The 18,352-nt window shown below is 41.4% G+C and overlaps 2 protein-coding genes across 12 annotated transcripts in view; one reads left to right on the top strand and one right to left on the bottom strand.

Annotated features, from left to right (window-relative positions):
• The window catches only part of NLK (nemo like kinase), a 66,950-nt gene extending 52,395 nt beyond the window's left edge, over positions 1-14,555 (bottom strand). Inside the window, exons 1-2 of one of the 4 annotated variants that reach the window (XM_055796672.1) lie at positions 14,463-14,536; positions 12,912-13,941 (exon numbers count right to left, since the gene is read on the bottom strand). In XM_055796672.1, the coding sequence (XP_055652647.1) occupies positions 12,912-13,369 (458 nt within the window). In that variant the 5' untranslated portion in view covers positions 13,370-13,941; positions 14,463-14,536. Of the gene's footprint in view, positions 1-12,911 lie in introns of all 4 variants that reach the window. The other 3 variants (XM_055796673.1, XM_013296262.3, XM_005233697.4) reach the window with 3 other exon arrangements.
• A 440-nt stretch (positions 14,556-14,995) lies between these two features.
• LYRM9 (LYR motif containing 9) overlaps positions 14,996-18,352 on the top strand; it is a 41,684-nt gene continuing 38,327 nt past the window's right edge. Inside the window, exon 1 of one of the 8 annotated variants that reach the window (XM_055796674.1) lies at positions 14,996-15,104. Coding sequence is in view for 3 of the 8 variants with exons in the window: in XM_013296240.3 (XP_013151694.2) it covers positions 15,119-15,196 (78 nt within the window). In the remaining 5 variants the exon portion in view is untranslated. The other 7 variants (XM_013296240.3, XM_027781407.2, XM_027781405.2 and 4 more) reach the window with 7 other exon arrangements.

The following is an 18,352-nucleotide window of genomic DNA, read 5'->3' as shown; positions in this document are numbered from 1 at the left end:
TTTAGACATAAAAATAACGTAGACGCTAGTTATTACTCATTCTGTTTATTTCACTTTAAGAACTGGGTATTTATTGGATACAACTCCCCACTGCTTTTGTGTTTGGGTTTTTTTGTTTATTTTTTTTTTCTCCCTTACATATGCTGAACTACAAGAAAACATAAACCATTAAACTCCATTGTCCTTTAACCATACATCGTGTTAACAAGATCCGTTTCCAGAATGATGACTTAGAGGACATGTGCCCTTAACAAAACTATTGGCAGTTCTTCATTTTCCAAGACGTCACTTTCAGCCTGTGTCTATTCTTGTTTGTTCTGGCTATGTCCTTGCAGTTGAAACAGGAATCATGACTTGAAAAACGCTAATTGAAGGGAAGATTCCTCAATTCCATTAAAAAAACCCCAAAGAATGGCATCTCAATTTTTCTGGCATTGTTTTGACTGTCTTGATTAATATTTTTTTTAAATGTAGGCAAAGAGTTAAGAGCTAGTTTGCAGATGCACCTTCCTAAATTGTTAGCCACAGCTCAAGCCAGATGCAGTAACTGTTGAAGTTAAGGCATGCTTGGACCCTAAATATTCTATACAGTCTGCATTTGTAACCTTGTGCAGTAATACATTATGCATATTAATTTTATGAGTATCATGTCTTTCCATGACCTGTTTGATCCATGTCCCTTCAGTCAGTCAGAACAACAACAAAAAGAATAATTTTTGCTTCATCAACATACCCACAAGCTACAAATCAACATCAAGCAGGTCTCGTCTAGGGGATTTCAAAAGCACTTGGGGAGAACACAGGAGAGTCAGAAAGCACAAGGAGATTCAGAAAATTGTCTTCTTCATTTTAACTAAAAACACTAGCCTAGGAATTGATAAAATTAAGAAAGATGGATTGCAGACTGTGTGGAAATAACTGATATATTCTCTTCCTTCTTCCATAAAGTTTACCCGCAAGATATTCTCCCTCCAAATGAGAGATCTGAATTAAATAAGCCAACAAGAATTTACAGAAACATTCAAAGAAAAGTTATATTGCTATATGAGAACAACTTTTTAAACAATGCTTCTGTTCTGCTTACTGTGTAACCTCGGGGGGAGAAAAAGCTCTTATTTAGGGCTTTCAGATAGTTTGATATCGGTTGCCAAGGCCCTTTAAAAATAGAAGGCAAGAGGAAGCCAAAAAGGTACACTGTTAAAAGACAGAAAGACATACACTTCTGTTCAGAAGTCAGTGTACTGTGGGCTTCCACTCCAGACAGAAGTGCCATACATAAACGAAAAGGGTTCCAAAATGGACTGTGACATAACTTTTCCTGTATTTTCTGTAATAAAACTTAACCTATTAATTAGGAACCAAAACAGTTAAAAGAAAAATAAAATGGTTTTCAGTGAAACAAAATCCACTGACCCAGACCACATGCTAGACTCCCTCCTTCCTCATCTACCACTAGATTGGCTTTCAAGTCTCATTTGCAGAGCTCAAGTGCTAGCACAGATCTTGGCAATTACTTCACATGAAGATAGCTCATTTCTGAAAATTGCTACCACCTCTATGAAATAAGTTTTTCTATTCATAGAAAAATATTCAATTGCTACAAGGAATTACATTAAATAATAAAATGCATTATCTGAAATTAAAAACCCTATGCACACTTTCAAGAGAGAAGGGAAACTCAGTAGCTTTTCAGAAAAAGACTAATAATGTAGATCAAAGCCAGAATAACTACTTGACCATCAGTTCAACACCATCCTCAGCTTTATTGCTCCCATTAAGCAAAGGCTCTATTCTGACACTACATTTAGCTTACAAAATTAAGAAAACTATAAGAGCACCGCCTGGTGGTACCAGAATAATGAAGAAAAATATTGCCACAAAACCAGGAATAGGTTTAGGCTTAAAATTTGGAATAGCACCATTACAAAACGACAAAGAAACTAAAACACCAGTGTCTCTGGTGAGCAACTTTTTTTTCACCTATAAATTGTTATCTGCATATGAAAGAGAATGAGGGAAAGAAAATCCTTCCCTAGAGTTCAAAGATTCCTACATTTCCCAGTATATTTTACTTTTCCACAAAATTTGCTGCAAGAGGTCTTGAACAGAAAGCTCTGAATTTATTGTTTTCAAATTACACATAAATACCATCATACCGTGTTCTAAGAAAATTAAAGAAATAACAGAAGAAAATTTACCTATGTACATATTCTATAAAATTATTCTTCTATATTCTGGTGTTATACTCAGCATCATAAAGAGCAGAAATATTCTACTCACACACATATGCTTCCAAGCTTTTATAGAAAAACAGCACATCAGGAAATTAAAGAATGTACTAGTAGGACACACTGATTCCGTTACAGTCCTCATGATTAAAGCTCAAATTCTTACTAAGCACTTTTAAACTCTGTATATGGCCATGTTCCAAAGTCAGCCATAGCCACGGAAGTTATTTAATATCAAGGCTGACATAAGTCTGCCTTCCTTTATCCATCACTCTCACATAACAAAAGAAGACACAACTTTAAATACTAAATAAAGTCCAGATCGCTCTGGTGTTTTGGTGTATTGAATAGCAATGCATTTTGGTAAAAGGCTGTATTCACTAATGCAGTTTGTCTGGTCTCCTGTTCCCTCTGCTGTGAAGTTGTATGCACTTGTGCACTCCAAGGCTGTACTGCTACCACACTGTATGCACTCACACATTACACACCTGAGTTCAGTTGAATACAACTGCAATTTTTTTCCATGATTACTGAAACTCCCAGTAGACATTCTGTAGCAAAATTACGGAACTCTGAAACCTAGAAAAATGCGTTGACAATTTCACTGATCAAGGCTCTTTCTGTACTATAACAAGATATAGTAAAATATAACTAAGGATTGCCAAATGTTTCTGTAGAGCAGATGACTTTGCTCTTTTCTAGGTTACTCCTACAATGCACTACGGATGGAGCTCTAGTGATTTCCACAGGCAAACAGTATTTATTTTCTACAATTTAGCCCTTGTATGGAAACTCTATTGTCTCCATTTAAATATGCTGTTGATAAACTGCACTTCATACAAAGTACCACAGACAATACTGGAAAATAAGAAAATGGGGTGGAAGTGATGAAAAGGACAGTCAGAACACAGTGGGGAAAAAAAAGGCATAGAAAATGTGTTACCTATGTTATTCCTTTAAAAAGCATGGCTTACTGCTACAACAACATTAATTTTTATAACCCCTCTGTACTTAGACAGCAGATAATTGCTATGGTTGGTACCACCTTTAGCTACTGCCCCATTCACTACCCATCCCATCTACTACCACTTACATTCACTTTTTCCTTGCTACTGCTTATTACAGTCAAATACTATTATCAATAAATAAATGCATTAACCACATAAACCTCTATCCTTTACATACCTATTTGTATTGCCTGTCATAAGCCACTTTCATTCAAGCACATACTACCTCACTCAGGGGTCTACTTTTACAAAATTGGATGTAATAGTTAGTTTGACTCACAATAAAGCAGAGCTTAGAGCATCTAGTGTGGTGTATTTTCAAATTGTAACACCAGGGCTTTATACATTCTAACTGCACTTAACTGTTTGTAGAACAGCTGAACACATCCACATTACACAACTTCCAGAGCAATAAAGCTTCTTCCTGTGTTTGAAAACCAACCTGCACTATTCCAACCCTGACAAGGTAACTGTCATCTTTGACAAATGTCATCAGTGAGATGCAAGAGACAGTTCTGGCCCAGCCGGTGGGTATTCCACATGCAGCAGGGATTCTCCCATTTCCTCCATCCCGCATTTCCAGTTAGCCCATCCTCATCCTTCTCCTCCTAGAAGCTCGCGCTCTACAGCTCCACAGGCTTCTGCCCCCATACACTCCAGCACACACATCGCCGCAGTTATTTCCGTAACTGGTAACATGGGAGGAGATCTATACAACTCCAAACTCAACAGTTTACACCAGTGCTCATAAGTCTGTTCACTAGTGTAATCAAGACTAAAGCTGCATCACCTAAAATCATCATTTATTACTTTAAGGATTCCCCAACTTAACCGGTAATATAGGACAGGCTCAAACTGGCATAAATCCAAGCTACAGCTTGGATACTGAGACTGTATTCTGTTTACAGAAAAGGATCATATCATTGTAAATACCTGGTACTAAGCAACAGAGAACATAGTCATTGATCACAGCCATTAAATAATCTATTACAGAAATTTAAAATGGACACCAGCTATTAAGTACCAGGCATACTACATACTTGTATTTCAGACACAAAATCCAAACATTTTCAGATAATTACTCTCATAATAATATTTATAATGTAATCTTTAATCAAGTGCTTACTCTTAGATTCTAAAGGTTACAGAGGAAATTGCAGTTACTGAGCCAAGCTTCTTCTTATTGAATTCTTTTGACCAGAAATAAATGGTTTTTCAGTAAACCCTAGAAACTGTTCTGAGGACAAATCCTACTTTCTACATTACTTCTCATATTCCAGAAGGATTTTAAAATCTAAATTGCCACTGTATCATCTTATCCTCTGCTCCAAGGTCTTTCATTTTTCAACAATTCAACAAAGTAGCTAGCTCTATTCTTGGGAAGCCTCCAGAGTTAGGAAATAAGAAATCAGACTAACAGAAATCTGAACACAGCAAAGGTATAACCGACAAAGGCATATAAAAAAAAATATTAATTCATTCTTTGTCTCAGTTGAAATTCTATTTGGACCAGTTGGAACAGTCCTATAACATATCCTTGCTATGTAACATATCCTTGCTATGTACCCTTGCAAGTAACTGACATTGCTTCAGCACACCTTACAGCGAGTGCTGTATGGGAACACAAGCATTACCAAGCAATTGTGAACACGGGGAATGGTTGTAGGGGTGGCCACCACACAGTCAGCATGGAGAACACTTGTTAGACCAAGCAGAATACAGATGTAAACTGATGAAATGTTGCAACCCAGCTGTACACTCCACCCAACTAAATTATCCCTGGGTCATGCAAGCAGACTGTAGCATTCCCTATGTGCCTTTTCAATCTTTCAAGAACAGAGGAAAATTTTTTACATTCTGTGTAAAAAGAGGACTCAACTGCTCCACCGCAACTTTTCTTATTAAGAAACCAAAGACACCCTGCGCTTAAGTACCCAAAACTTCCACATAAAAAAACTTGGGAGGTAGGTCTTGTTGGTGCACAAAATTTAGTAGTAAAGGTACTGCTTGGTATTTGCTTACAAACAACTCAGGCAAACAGGACTTCAAAAGCTAACCCTCAAATACAGAACACATGGGTCTACTTACTTACAGGTGCCTACAGAAATAGTTTTAACTGAAAACACAGTATTATTCTCCTAAACATCTCCCTCCATCGTAAAGCTTATTAATCTCTGTGCAGTTCCGCAGACTGTCAGCTTCTCAATTTTCTTGTTTTCTAACACTTAAATTACAATTATTTTTTAAAATGGCATATTAAAAAATTCCACAAACATTACCACTTATATTAACAAATTGTTGTTCTTTTTAATATACACAAATTCAATTTAATTGAGCTCTACACAACTTTAAGCTAGCTTTTCTCATATGAAAAGCTGAATGTTATGTATTTCCAGACTAGAAGGCAGAACTTTCCAGAGGATTAAAGATACATGAGACCCAGATACAACTATTACAAGTCATCAAAAAACACTTCAAACATATCCCAAAGGCTTCCTTCTACTTTACCTCCCCACAGCTATTTTCACTCTCAATCCCATTTTCCCCCCAAGAAATCAAGCAGCCTCATACAACACACACACTTGTTACTTGCCTTTATTTACTACTCTTACTTGATCACATACAATTGGTAGGAATGCTTACACCTTCACCCATTTATAAACACTAAAGGCACTTGTGTTTGTGGATTAGTGAAATCAACAATTTAAACACTCTCTTAAAAAAAGGTGAAAGAGCATGTGGGGGAGAAAGGGAGAGAAGAACATCTGAAACATGCCTTCTGAAAAATCAGTATTAGGTTGTAGTTCAGTCACAAGCTGTTCTGCTGTAACATTTGCAGAATTCAGAGGAAAGAGAAAACACCGAATGCTACCATGATCTAACTGTATTATCAGCATAGTGGCATGTGGATACAAACAAATCAAGATTTGCAGGTGCTGCAAAACTACATGCATTTCAAGTGACCTGTGAAATGCTGACCTTGGCATAATTTACAGTGAACTGATTTATCCAAAATGGTCCTCACCCAACTTTGAGAAAAAAACAGGTTATCCACATTCCTTCTTTCTTGCATCATCTTACAAGACAATAATGAACAATCTAGTATATTACTTGGATAGCATTTCACCTAATTCCCAACGTCTAATTTAAATGCAAGGATTATTATATCCATTTCATTTAAATCGGCACATTTGGGGACTAGTCATTTAAATGTTAACAGAATTTTTCTTTTCATGAAATTAAAAAAACAAACCAACAACCCAACTTAAACATAAAAGCTTTACAAAATTTCCCATATAAAAAAACTGGAAAAGGTCACTGTTCTACTATATTTCTTCACAAATAGAGTCAGAATCCAATTTAGATAAAGCAATTCTTTAACAAATACTGACATAGTGATTAAAGATAATCACCTGCATATCCTTAAATTGTGATGGTAAGTGTGGAACACAATACACACTCTGCTCTGTAATGTGCCCATTGCCAGTATTGCCTCTTTCGCCTTAGGCATCCTCTTGGTTTCCTCCAAGAAATAACTGAATAAAAACAACTTAGTCTCTTTCTGAGGAAATCACTGCCTATCTGCATCAGACGCCCCAGACAACAGAAAAACTCACTGAAGTATAACACAAAAAGTGGAAAACTGTTGTGGTTTAACCCCAGCCAGCAGCTCAGCCCCAGCAGCTGCTCACTCGCTCTCCCCGGGTGGGATGGGGGAGAGAATTGAAAGAGTAAAAGTGAGAAAACTTTTGGGTTGAGATAAAGACAGTGTAACAGGTAAGGCAAAAGCTGCATGGCAAGCAAAGCAAAATAAGGAATTAATTCACTGCTTCCCATCGCAGGCAGGTGCTCAGCCATCTCTGGGAACACGGGGCTCCAGCACGTGGAACAGGGACTTGGGAAGACAAAGAACCATCACTCCGAATGTCTCCCCTTTCCTCCTTCTTCCCCTAGCTTTATATGCCAAGGGGATCCCCTTGTTTCCCCTCCCAACGCCTTGTGCACCCAAGCCTACTCACTGGTAGGGTGGTGTGAGAAGCAGAAAAGGCCTTGACTCTGAGTAAGCACTGCTCAGCAAGAACAAACCATCTCTGTTCAGATCACCACTGTTTTCAGCACAAATCCAAAACATAGCCCATGCTAGTTACTATGCAGAAAATTGACTCCATCCCAACCAAAACCAGCACAAACCCCCAAAAAGCCAGTATTCAATGCAGTGCTCCTGTCTGGACTGGTTCTGTCCAGCATCCACAGCCTGTTCGAGACAGGCAGCTAGTAGTAAAGAGACCCTGCACTCTGCTTGCTACTAGTAGTAAAGAGCTGAACAATGAAAGGTGACATTATTTTTAAAAATGTCATCCATAAGAAGTCAGGCAATTACAATGACATTTATATCACAGCTTCTAATGGAAAGTGTTTGCATACTGGAATTAGAATGAACTAAACAATGTTAATCTTTTCTAACTGGAAATTTCTGTTCACTTTTTTCTGTTACAGTCTATGTAGATAAAGCAGATGCATCATTTGAATGGAAAAGCTTCATATTTGAGGTAAATATGAGTGAAGATCATCAGCAACGCTAAACACAACAGTCAATACAGACAGCCCAGTCTTCCAAATATTCTGGAAGGAATTTTTTTTAAAAAACCTCTTTCCGACCATTTTATTTATTAATTTTAAACACTTCTGTTGCCTATTACTAAAAGCAAATTTAACTACACCAAAAATCAACATATCATCTTGTCGATTTTTTCCACTCTTAAGAAAAACCTTGATTTATATTCGTGATTTGTACTGTTGTTGCATCTTAGCCAGCTGTAGCACCAGCACTTTAAAAGGCTCTTTGGATTTGTCTTGGATTTGCTTAGTTTGAATGTTTTTGTAGGGATCGTCTCTCTGGATAACATTATTGGTGTGGATTATTCCTTCCAGAGCCTCTTTATCCAATTCTGGTGGATATTCTGTTCACCTACCAGAGATGCCACTTCCCGTTTGCAGCTCTCCACTTACAGTCTCATTCACAATGAGAGCACCAGGACAAACTTTATAGGGTCCTTTTGTATTTTTTTGATCAGTAACAAAAAAGTAATTTTAGACCAATACAAAATATCAGATTAAATAGTTTAAATCAAACTGCCCATCTAAATGCTAATTAACATGGGACATTTTCCTCACATTCAAGTACTGCCTTCCACTAACAGGTGAGTTTTGAGGGAATGGAAAAAGATCATGACACAAACAGCTTTAGCTTAGAAAAAAAAAATCTCTTACACCAAAAGTGATAAAGGATTTCTTAAAATAAATTTTCATAATTCAGTTTTTTCTAAACTTTTCATGCTTACCAGACTGGACTTTTGCATTATTATTTGCATTAACTATGCAAAACATGATCATAGTTCGCAGCAATATCAGACATCAGAAAGGGAATTTATCCTGCCATTATTCATATTTTTTGAGGCTGTAACATCCTTTTATTTTTTTTCCTAATATACATTCGAGCAATTTTGTCCAAAAAAAAATATCTATATTGCGTAGTTGCTCAGCATGACAAGTTCCTTTAAAGTAACAGGAGATTATCGGTTTATCCTGGAAACATCTTTCCTGCTGCTGTGCTTAGTATCAGTATAGTGATAAAACCCTCTCAAAATAGTTCTAGGGTCCAGGAAACAATCAATTGCACAGAAAATTCTTTCAATTTTTACTTAGCAATGACTTTAGTGATTTCAGGCCTTTGAAGACCAGGAACAAACAGCAGATTTAGGCTAAATTATTTCTGCCTTTAAAAGTTACAGCAGCCTGTACATAATGTCCTATCTCAACGTTAACAGCCCAATTATTTGAAATGTTATACAGCTGTTTGACTTTCTGAATAAAAAGTATTAGAAGCAAATACATGAAAAAACACTGTGATTTCAAATAAGTGTAAACCAGGGCTTCAAAAAAAAATAATTCATATACTTTTTTTCTATTGTCATTTGTAACAGATTTCCCACAGAGATGCCTTTTAACATGGTTTTGATGATAATAAAACAGATTGCTTGATTTCACAATCTTTGATGAATGACAATAACTTTTCAAAATTAGACACATATAAAACAAATGCAATCCACACACACCTTACAGAGTCATAGCTTCTTATCCTGCTGGAGTTGATACATCCCAGCCAACAAGACAGTTTCATAAAATTTCAGCAGCAGTGTTAACAGCTTGAAACAGCAACAAAAGTAACCATTCCCTGTCTACCTCCACAGAAGTTGCAGTCCCTCTTCACTGGTATAGGAATCCTGCATGAAAACAGCATGAGCACTTCTTGCAGAGGTATTAAGGCTTTACCCCTCACTCCAAAACCTATGAGCCTCAGCATGTTCAACAGATATTATTATAATTATTATTATTATTATTATTATTAATCCCACCAGATGGCAGCAGCATGTTTCCCCAGCAAAACAGGGAGCACTTCTGCAAAGGACAGCTCCTTATTCTTAGAATATACACAAGCCTTCCAAAAATCCGAAACACCATCTGAAACATGGGACACAGTTTGTCGCCGAAACTAAAATCTGGATTTTTTTCAACGCATTAACAGCAAATACTTAAAGAGCAAATTACTCTGTTTTCAGCAAATTAGGTATGCAACTTGGCCCATGGCAATTTGCCAAATCTGCAGACCCTGGGAGAAGGTACCTACACATCTCTTCCTGCTTCAGCAACTCCCCCTGCCCCTTTTTGTCGCAGTTCAGAAACATCAAGTTCTGGCACTGCATTAATATTCACATCTTTACTCTATGTTAAAGCACAATGAAAATGGATAAATATAGCAATTTAATGCTGGTTGTTCAAGAGATTCTTTTCTACTTTGCCAGCCTGAGTTAAGTTCAGTTTAAATCTATGTGTCAAGGACAGTTGATTTAAAACGTAATGGTGACTAGACGAGCAAGGATGCAGTTTGTGTACACAAATTCTAGTGGCAGCAATACAAACCTGCATGAGTTAATAATGAAAATGCTGAAGCATGATGCTTTGGCTCTTGATGAGTGAAAAACTCCAGCAGCACATTAGCTACCTCAAAACATCATAAAGTACCAGACAAATGAACTAATGACAAATGCTAATTCAACTGCCAAGTCAAAATCTTTGTCAGTAAGCTAACGGGAAACTCAATACCACACAGTCCTGATTACTTATTTGACAAGCTAAACTCAACTGCAGGGTAAGTTGTATCTTTCTAGACAATGCAATGACATATCTGAGTAGCAAGATGAAAGACTCACTTCTTCAAATACTCAAACTGTAGCATAACATCTATTTCCCTCAGAAGTACAGATAGGAACTTTTCAGTTATCTGTTAGTGCCAATACATGCTCAGAAAGAGAAACAGATAAGCAACAGAAGCCTTATTCAAAATTAGCTTAGGCCTTATGTTGCTGAAAACTGTGTTACGCATGCATCAAAGTATATGTTTTTCATGTCTAAGGCAACTTAACCTGCAAATATCCAAAGCAACGTTTACGTTCAGTTGCATTATCTCACATGGCTAAAATTAAATTACATGGGCATTCTTTCACGTTTTGAATGAAACCTAAAATTCAGTTTAATTATTGCTTACAGAGTCTTAAATTCAGTCTGCATTCACTTGCAGAGGTTAATATGAAACGCCAAAAGCCTAACAGTGACCACTGAATTTAAATATATGTAAGCAAAGAGGAACTAATTTCAACCAATTACATTCTCAGTCTGTGTAGCCTGACGGCTTTACCTTAGGAGATCTGACCTCCAAGCTTCTGCTTTAAACACCCTCCCTCTATTTTTTTCCCCCTTTCTTTTCCTTTTTTTTAAGCTGTTGTTACCTTGAAGTAAAAGCTGGAGTTACAATTTTGCAAGCATTGGTCCCACCAGTGGCAATTCCTACTCGGGTGGACAGTCAGGGGTGCCAGGAAGGGTGGACACTTTTGGCCCCATTCTGTCACTCAAGAGCAGACCTTTCTTCTTCCTACACCTCTTTTTTTTCCCCTCAGTGCTCTTAATGATATTATATTTAAATATGCAAGCTTGACCTTTTATTCTACTGAATATTACGAAAGCAGATCTCCCTCTGCACCCTATGTTGTGGCAAAGAGAACCAAGAAAATAAAGACCTAGTGTATATATATATATATATATATATATATATATATACACACATATACAGGTAAACAAAATGCATGTACCAAGCAATAACAAGGTCTGATCTTACATAACAATCTAAATTTAAGCAAGCCTGTAACAATTAAGTTAAAAAAACTCCACACTTATCCAAAAAATACATGAACAGATGGAAACACCCTTAGATATATATTTTTTTTACAGCAGATATCTTGTCAGTTTCCATTCTTTTAAATCAACTTTTTAATACCGTACCATAGCAAGAAGACAGCAATGCTAACTGTACAACAGCACCCCTCCGACTTTGTAAACTTAGCATTTAAATTAACTCCCTAGGCCTTCTGAGTTAAGGGACGCAGGGTCAGCTGTATCATCAGCCTAAGCCTAGTTTGTGCAGCTTGCTCGGCCTTCTTAGAAAACATGATTTTATGGCAAGCACTGCTCTGGTTCTGAGTGACCAACTTCAAGGGTCGGTACAATGGAGTAACATGTCTTCCTCTTCTGAGGCCTGTCCTGCAAAAGCACTTTGCCACTGTATGCTGGTACAGGCTACAATCCCGGGCACAAAGTACTCCTATCTCAGTAAAAGTAAAGTGCAGACAGTAGCTAAAGCAAAACCCCTTAAGCACCACAGAAAGTCTTGTCGGCTGAATGCTGTGGAAAGTTCTGCAGGGACACGATGCAGCCGCACGCTTCAAACTTTGTGCTACAGGAAGTGTGCTGGCTGCCACACGCCTGCCCTCAAACACAGCGCCGAGGCAGCTCTCCTGTTTCTAAGGGACATTTCAGAATACGGTAAACTGACAACCATTTCTTAAAAGAAAAAGGAGAAAAGAAAAAAATCATGCCAGTTTTGCTTCAGTGATCCTGAACGGCAATAATCACGTACGTTCTGTTAAGGTGGTCACAAAATACATTAGAAGAGATTACACTCCACTGACAGAATCCTCTGAAATAGCAGCTGGGGGAATAAAAGGACTGTAGGCAGTACTACAGTGAGACAGAAAATCCCATTTACATTTATGAGAGGAGAGCAAAGTTCAGATACTCTGTTTCAGGTAGCATATAGCATACTACCGCAGGTCAAACAGTCTCCTAGACAAAGATCTTGACAGGTGACTGAAGAAGGAAGACATTTTCATACGTTTTTAATTTCTAACTCTCAAGTCAGGTCAAAACATATATTCTAATGCTTATTTGTTAACCTGAAATTTTAGGAAGTACAGCTTAGCTACACTGAATACATATTCTATAGCAAGTATATAAACATGTTGCATTTGTCTCAGAAGAGAATGACGTTGTGGCCTGTCAGTCAGAGGTTGCTCTTCACCACTCTAAACCTCGTTCTGCCAACAAAAACAAGTGAAGCCAACTTTCTAAGAACAGAGGAGAACCAGTAAAAAAGAAAATAAAAAATCATAGTAAGCAGCTTTCTTGCATTCTGATTTAAATGACAAAACCAAGAATGAATTATGATCTGGTAAAAAAATGAAAAGGAAAAATCGGTTCAGTTGGTTTTTTTTTCTTTACTCACCAGACAACACCAAAGGCTCCATATCCAATAGGTCTGTCCGGCTCAATATCCAGTTGCTGTTGTGGATGTTGTGAGTGCTGATGATGGTGCGCTTTAACTGCAGCAGCTGCTGCAGCTTGTACCTGAGCTGGGGCTGCTGCAGCTGGTCCAGGGGCCTGACCCGGTGCCGGTGATGGGAAATATGGCTGCTGCTGCCCTGGGTTTAACATTGCTGCGGCCGCGGCCGCAGCTGCCGCGGCCGCAGCTGCCGAAGAGGCATGCTGCTGTACGGGATGTACCGCAGCTGCAGAGCCTGGATGCAAGTGATGTTGAGGGTGGTGGTGGTGATGGAGGTGAGGAGGAGGGAGGTGAGGAAGGTGGTGGTGATGGTGGTGGTGGTGACCTGCTGCTGCTGCAGACGTACCGCCATTGTAAGCCGCCATCATTTTTGCGTTGGCTGTTGTGCCACAAAGAGACATTCAAAAAAATGCCCTTTGATTGGATAACAACTGGGTCAAGCTGTCATTTGGCCATAAAAATGAAATCTGCTACACTTTAAAAGAAGTTGGGTTTCATCATACACGGCCCACCTTTAAAAACATTGAGCTCAACTGGCCTTATCTCTTCGCGGAGCCAAACAATTTGGAGAATCTCTTCATGTGTGCGTGAGCCAGAGTGCACGAACCCTCTTCCCCCAAGAGTCCAGCTGTGGGTGGCTACTGAAACTCCATCCTTGGGCAACTGGGTTGGGTTTTGTTTGGGTTTTTTTCCTTCACTTTGTTGTTGTTGTTGTTATAAAAAAGAAATTCGGTAATCAATCCCCCTCCCCTCCAGAAGGAGGGTCTGGAGTCTCTCCCCTGGAACACCCTGAGAGGACTGGTACGTCTACCCCTTCCATTCCCACATCCTCTCCATTTATCCCCTCAAACCTCCCTGAGCGCCCGGGCACCTCCTACATAGCTCCCTCCTGTCAGACACCTGCTCCCTCAAATATCGCCAAAAAAAGAAACCACCAAAAAACTTGTGGAGTTTGCAACTTTTCCTGGAAGGCCTGAAACACACACAAGCACCCAGAGAAAGTGAGGAGGGACGGAGGAGTGAGGGGAGGCGGGCGCGGGCAAGGCGGGGGAGGGCAAAAGGGGGTGAGGGGAGATAAAAATGGGCGAGGAGGGGAGCGGGCCGGGGCGGGGGGCCGGGGGCGCGGGAGCGGCGGGGGTCGAGGGGGGCGGAATGGGAGCGGGGAGTGACAAATGAATGACAGGGCAGAGCGCGGGGCCGGGGATAAAGAGGGGCGAGGGGGAGGATGCGGCGGGGGCGGCGGCGGCGCGCTGACAGCCTGCCCCAGCGCTGGCGGCGGGCAGCGCCTCAGCGGGGGCGCCGGCGGCTGCAGCCCCCCCTGCGGCGGGGCGGGGAAGGACCGGGGCCGGGTGGGGGGAGGGGGTGTCCGCTGCGTGCGTGCGGCAGGCAGAGGTGGGGGGCGGCGGGCTCTCAGGCCCCCGCCGCGCAGCGCCGCTCCGCCCCCCGGCCGCCGCCGCCTCGGCCGCCCGACCCGCCGCCGCCGCCGCCACTCACCTCCTCACGGAGCCCCAGCGCGGAGCGCACAGCGGGCACGCGCACCCGGCCTGCCCTCCCCCCGCCGGCCCCCCCCCGCCCCCATGCGGGGCGCGCGCCCGACACCCGCCCGCAGCCAATCGGACCCGGCCCACCAGGCTCCGCGAGAGCCGCCCCCACCCAATCACCGAGCGGGACCCAGCTCGGCCGGCCCATAGGACTCGGCCGCTGCAGAGACTCCCTGACTCAGTCCCGCCCCCTTGACCCCCGCCGCCCAATCACCGCGCGCCTCCGCGCCCAGAGCTAGCGAGACCCCGCGAGATTCCCTCACCTCACACAACCCTCACCTCGGGTGGCCCCGCCTTCTTCACCTTTCCTGCCAATCACGCGGCGCCGCTCCAGCCTTCTGGCCAATTGACTCTTTTTCTCGGCCGAGTCCCGCCCCCGAGGCCCGCCTTTTGCCCAATCGCGGCCCCCTATCCGATCCAATTAGCCAATGAGGAGAAACGAAAGCCCGAAAAGGGGTTACTGGGCCAATGGTACTCGGAGGCGAAGTGGCGGCCTGATTGACAGCTTCGCTCACGAGTGATCAGCGGCGATGGGCGTTAAAGGAGCCGTGATTCCTCCAGTCGCAGTACGAGGCGCTGGAGAAGGAAGTTGCTGGTACGCCCGTCCGCATGTGGGCAGCTAGCCAATGGGAGGCGGGGAGCCGGCTGATGAGCGGCGGGAGGGGCCAATGGCGCTCCCGGGGCGGGGTGAGCTGAGGACGCGGCGGGGCGCGGAGGTCACCGTGGCCGCTGAGGGGAGGCGGCGGGAAGGGAAGCGGGATTTGTACCCCTCTGCTGGCGGGGTTCTCCTGGAGCCCTCTGGCCGGCCGGCCCCGGGGCGGCGGCGGAGCCCTCGGGGCTGCGCTGTCTGTGGGGCGAGCGCGCGCCCCTCGCGTGGCCAAGCGCGGGAAGAGGAGCGCTGTTTCCTGAGGTAGATGTTTTTGCCTCAGCCCCGCGCTCCAGAGGAAGGTGATTACTAAAGCCGTCTTCCGCAAAAGGCGCTTGCCTAACATGCTTTAAAGGCGAGGGCTGGCCTCGAAATGTATGTGGGGTTTTTATTGGGTTTTTTGGGAGGTGATGGTGGTTTGGGGAGCTTTTCTGGTCGTCGCCGTCGCCCCCCTGCCACTTCAATTTGAAGGCTTTACATTAAAGTTATGAAGCAGCCTGATGCCAGAGAAAGTGCAGAGCGCTGTCCCTGAGGGCCCGAGCCCAGCCTGTGGCTCCAGCGGCAGGTGGGACACCCCATGTCACACTGGAGGGTGAGCTTCCGACCTCCCTTAGGTCAGGAGGGGGGAAAAAACCTAATCAAGAAGTTCTTAGATCTTTTCAGCACACTATACACAGCTACATACAGTTAGTAGTACACACTATAGCCGGTTCTGCTGTAAGTCAGTTTTCCTGAGGCTTGCTGCAGGATGCTCATTAACACCCTCAGAAGTTACATTTCAAATGCAAAGTATGCATTAGCCTAGGACCGAAATATTTTTTGCTGTTCTAATTCACTTACACCATTAATCTGCACGCTTGGGGAATGCAATGTGAGTCTTTAAAGCATAAGTGTTCCTTAAAACTTTAGAGATTAATAAAAACCTGACAGTTTTAACACTTTACATTTTCTCATCTGAATATTAATCATATCTGATTAATAGTTTTACTTCAGGAAAAACTAGTTATTAGAGCCTTACTCGTGATGGTGGCAGAGTTAAATTAATTGTGATGGTGATAAAGAGGTTCCTCTGTATGATTAAATTGGGTGAGCAGTTCCAAAGGAAATAAATGACTGAGTGAATTTGTATGTGCCCCTGACAGCCTTTCCTTGTCTGCATCTGGTTCCTGTCTGAATAGTGGTAAAACAGCTAGCAGAACTATGATGGTACAACTGCACTGCTGAAGTTTTACCAACAAATCCCTAATGGTACAATATCAAGTGCTTGTGATCTGTGTTTTCTCTCTCTCTCTAAAAACTGAACGTTATTGGATTTCTATATAGCATGGGGGAGAGGAGACTGTAAATGTGAAAGCCTGTTGCAATTCCTAAAACTGAAGTGTGAAATATTTTGAAGAATGGGTTTTGGATGCTTTTTGTCTGCTTTTTGAGAATTGTGAACAAATTGCAGGAATTAAGACAAGTTTCAAAAAGCAACAGAAACTGCTTTCATAAAGAAATGTTAGCTAATATTGCGGTCTGGGATTACAGTAGTTTTGCTGTTATGACACGGTTGTAAAAACAGACTTCATTTTTTTTTAAAATAAAAAGCAAAAGTATTTAGTGTACAGCCATTTTATAATAGTCTATGTTGGAAGAAGAAACAATATTTATTTAGAACTTGTATTTCTAGCTGTCTGGTTAAAACTTTTATTGAAGTTGATAACAAACTGCTAATGTGAGTACAAATATGGCATGCACCAAGGATCCTTTGGTCTCTGCTTCCCCTCAAGCTCTGGAGAGGTATGGTGTGGTGTGTGGGATGATGGAAGGAAACTGATACAAAGTAGGTTGGGTGGGCCTGGGCATAGGGAAGTGTTGTGTGGACTGGAAGGCTTTTAAAACTCTCCCGCACATTGCCATTATGAACTTCTTTCTTTCTCTATTATTGAAAAATTTGAAATTTCAAAGTAGTAAAATCGAGCAATTGCCTCATAATTGTCGTATGGAAACTTGCATTCTAAATGTATTTGCAGATTAATGTCTCTATAGCGCTCTTCAAGTCCAAATATAGAGTGTCATCTTAATATTTTTTTCCCAGTTAATTACTGAGTTAATTGGATCACATAACTTTAAACAATTGACTTTTCAGTAGAGTTTAATTTCTATTGGTGTATTTGCGGAAAAAGTTGGTCATCTTCAACTGCATGTTGTGAAGAAAAGGGGAAAAAAAAAGTTATCTTGTTCTTGCCATTGGACTGTAGTTGAATTTATGGTGTTAAGTGATATGGAAAAAGTCAGTCTTTCCTAGCATGAACTGAAGGGCTTGCAGTGACTGCTTATTGAGACGTGTTCATAGACAATGTGCAGTTTTGGTGACTGATGTAGGAGCTTAATCTTTGTAGGCTCCTTATTGTTAAAGGGTGAAGAGGTATATTGTATTCCTGTCTGGAGGCATCTACTTCAGGTGAGTCTGGACATCACCTTAACACTTCTTTCCGCATTAACACTATGGAGCCTTTAGAGAGAAGCTTCTGAAAGGCAATGTTTAATATTAAGCAGCGTGGCTTTACCTACTCATCTTTGCAGTGGATATGAAGTAATTTGGGTCTGGATCTCTGGTAGTGTATTTTAAAGCTTTGTGTAGCCGTCTCCCTTGGAGCAGCTTGTGTCCCTGCGAACCTGTTCTTTCAAGTATTGTGTGCATGAAAAGATGGGGATTGGATCCACTTCTCGTTAGGGTTTGAAGCATCTGTTTACACTTCCTCATGAGCAAACCAGTTGTCAATTAACCTGAGGGAAGTACAAGTTGAAGCTCATGCTGTTTCTTTATCCTTATTACTTTAAGGAAGAATTAACACAATGAGGATTGTACTCAGCATCTTTGCCATAGTTGAGGACATTATGTATGTGCAGCTTTCTGTTACAAGTTTTACATGATGCATTACAGTATCATGAGTGTTGCTTGTATTCTTATGAAAAACAGGCTTCTTTAAAAAATAATACCGTGGGTAAACCACTGAGAAAGTTTTGTATTGTTTATTGATGCCCCTTTTCTTTGTGGTCATCATCAAATATCAACCATCTCAAGTTTCTGGATAGAAATTATCTTTAGCAAATCTCAAAAAAGTAAACAGTTCCATCAGCTCAGTCTTCAGTCTGACTGTTTGCTTATGTGTTGCCAGCAGGTGATCTGCAGCAACACCTAGGTCCACTAT

This window comes from Falco peregrinus, chromosome 2 (genome assembly GCF_023634155.1).
Source record: "Falco peregrinus isolate bFalPer1 chromosome 2, bFalPer1.pri, whole genome shotgun sequence".
NCBI classification, from domain to species: Eukaryota; Metazoa; Chordata; class Aves; order Falconiformes; family Falconidae; genus Falco; species Falco peregrinus.
Note: the sequence above shows the minus strand (reverse complement) of the source record. Positions and strands in the feature narration are given on the sequence as shown.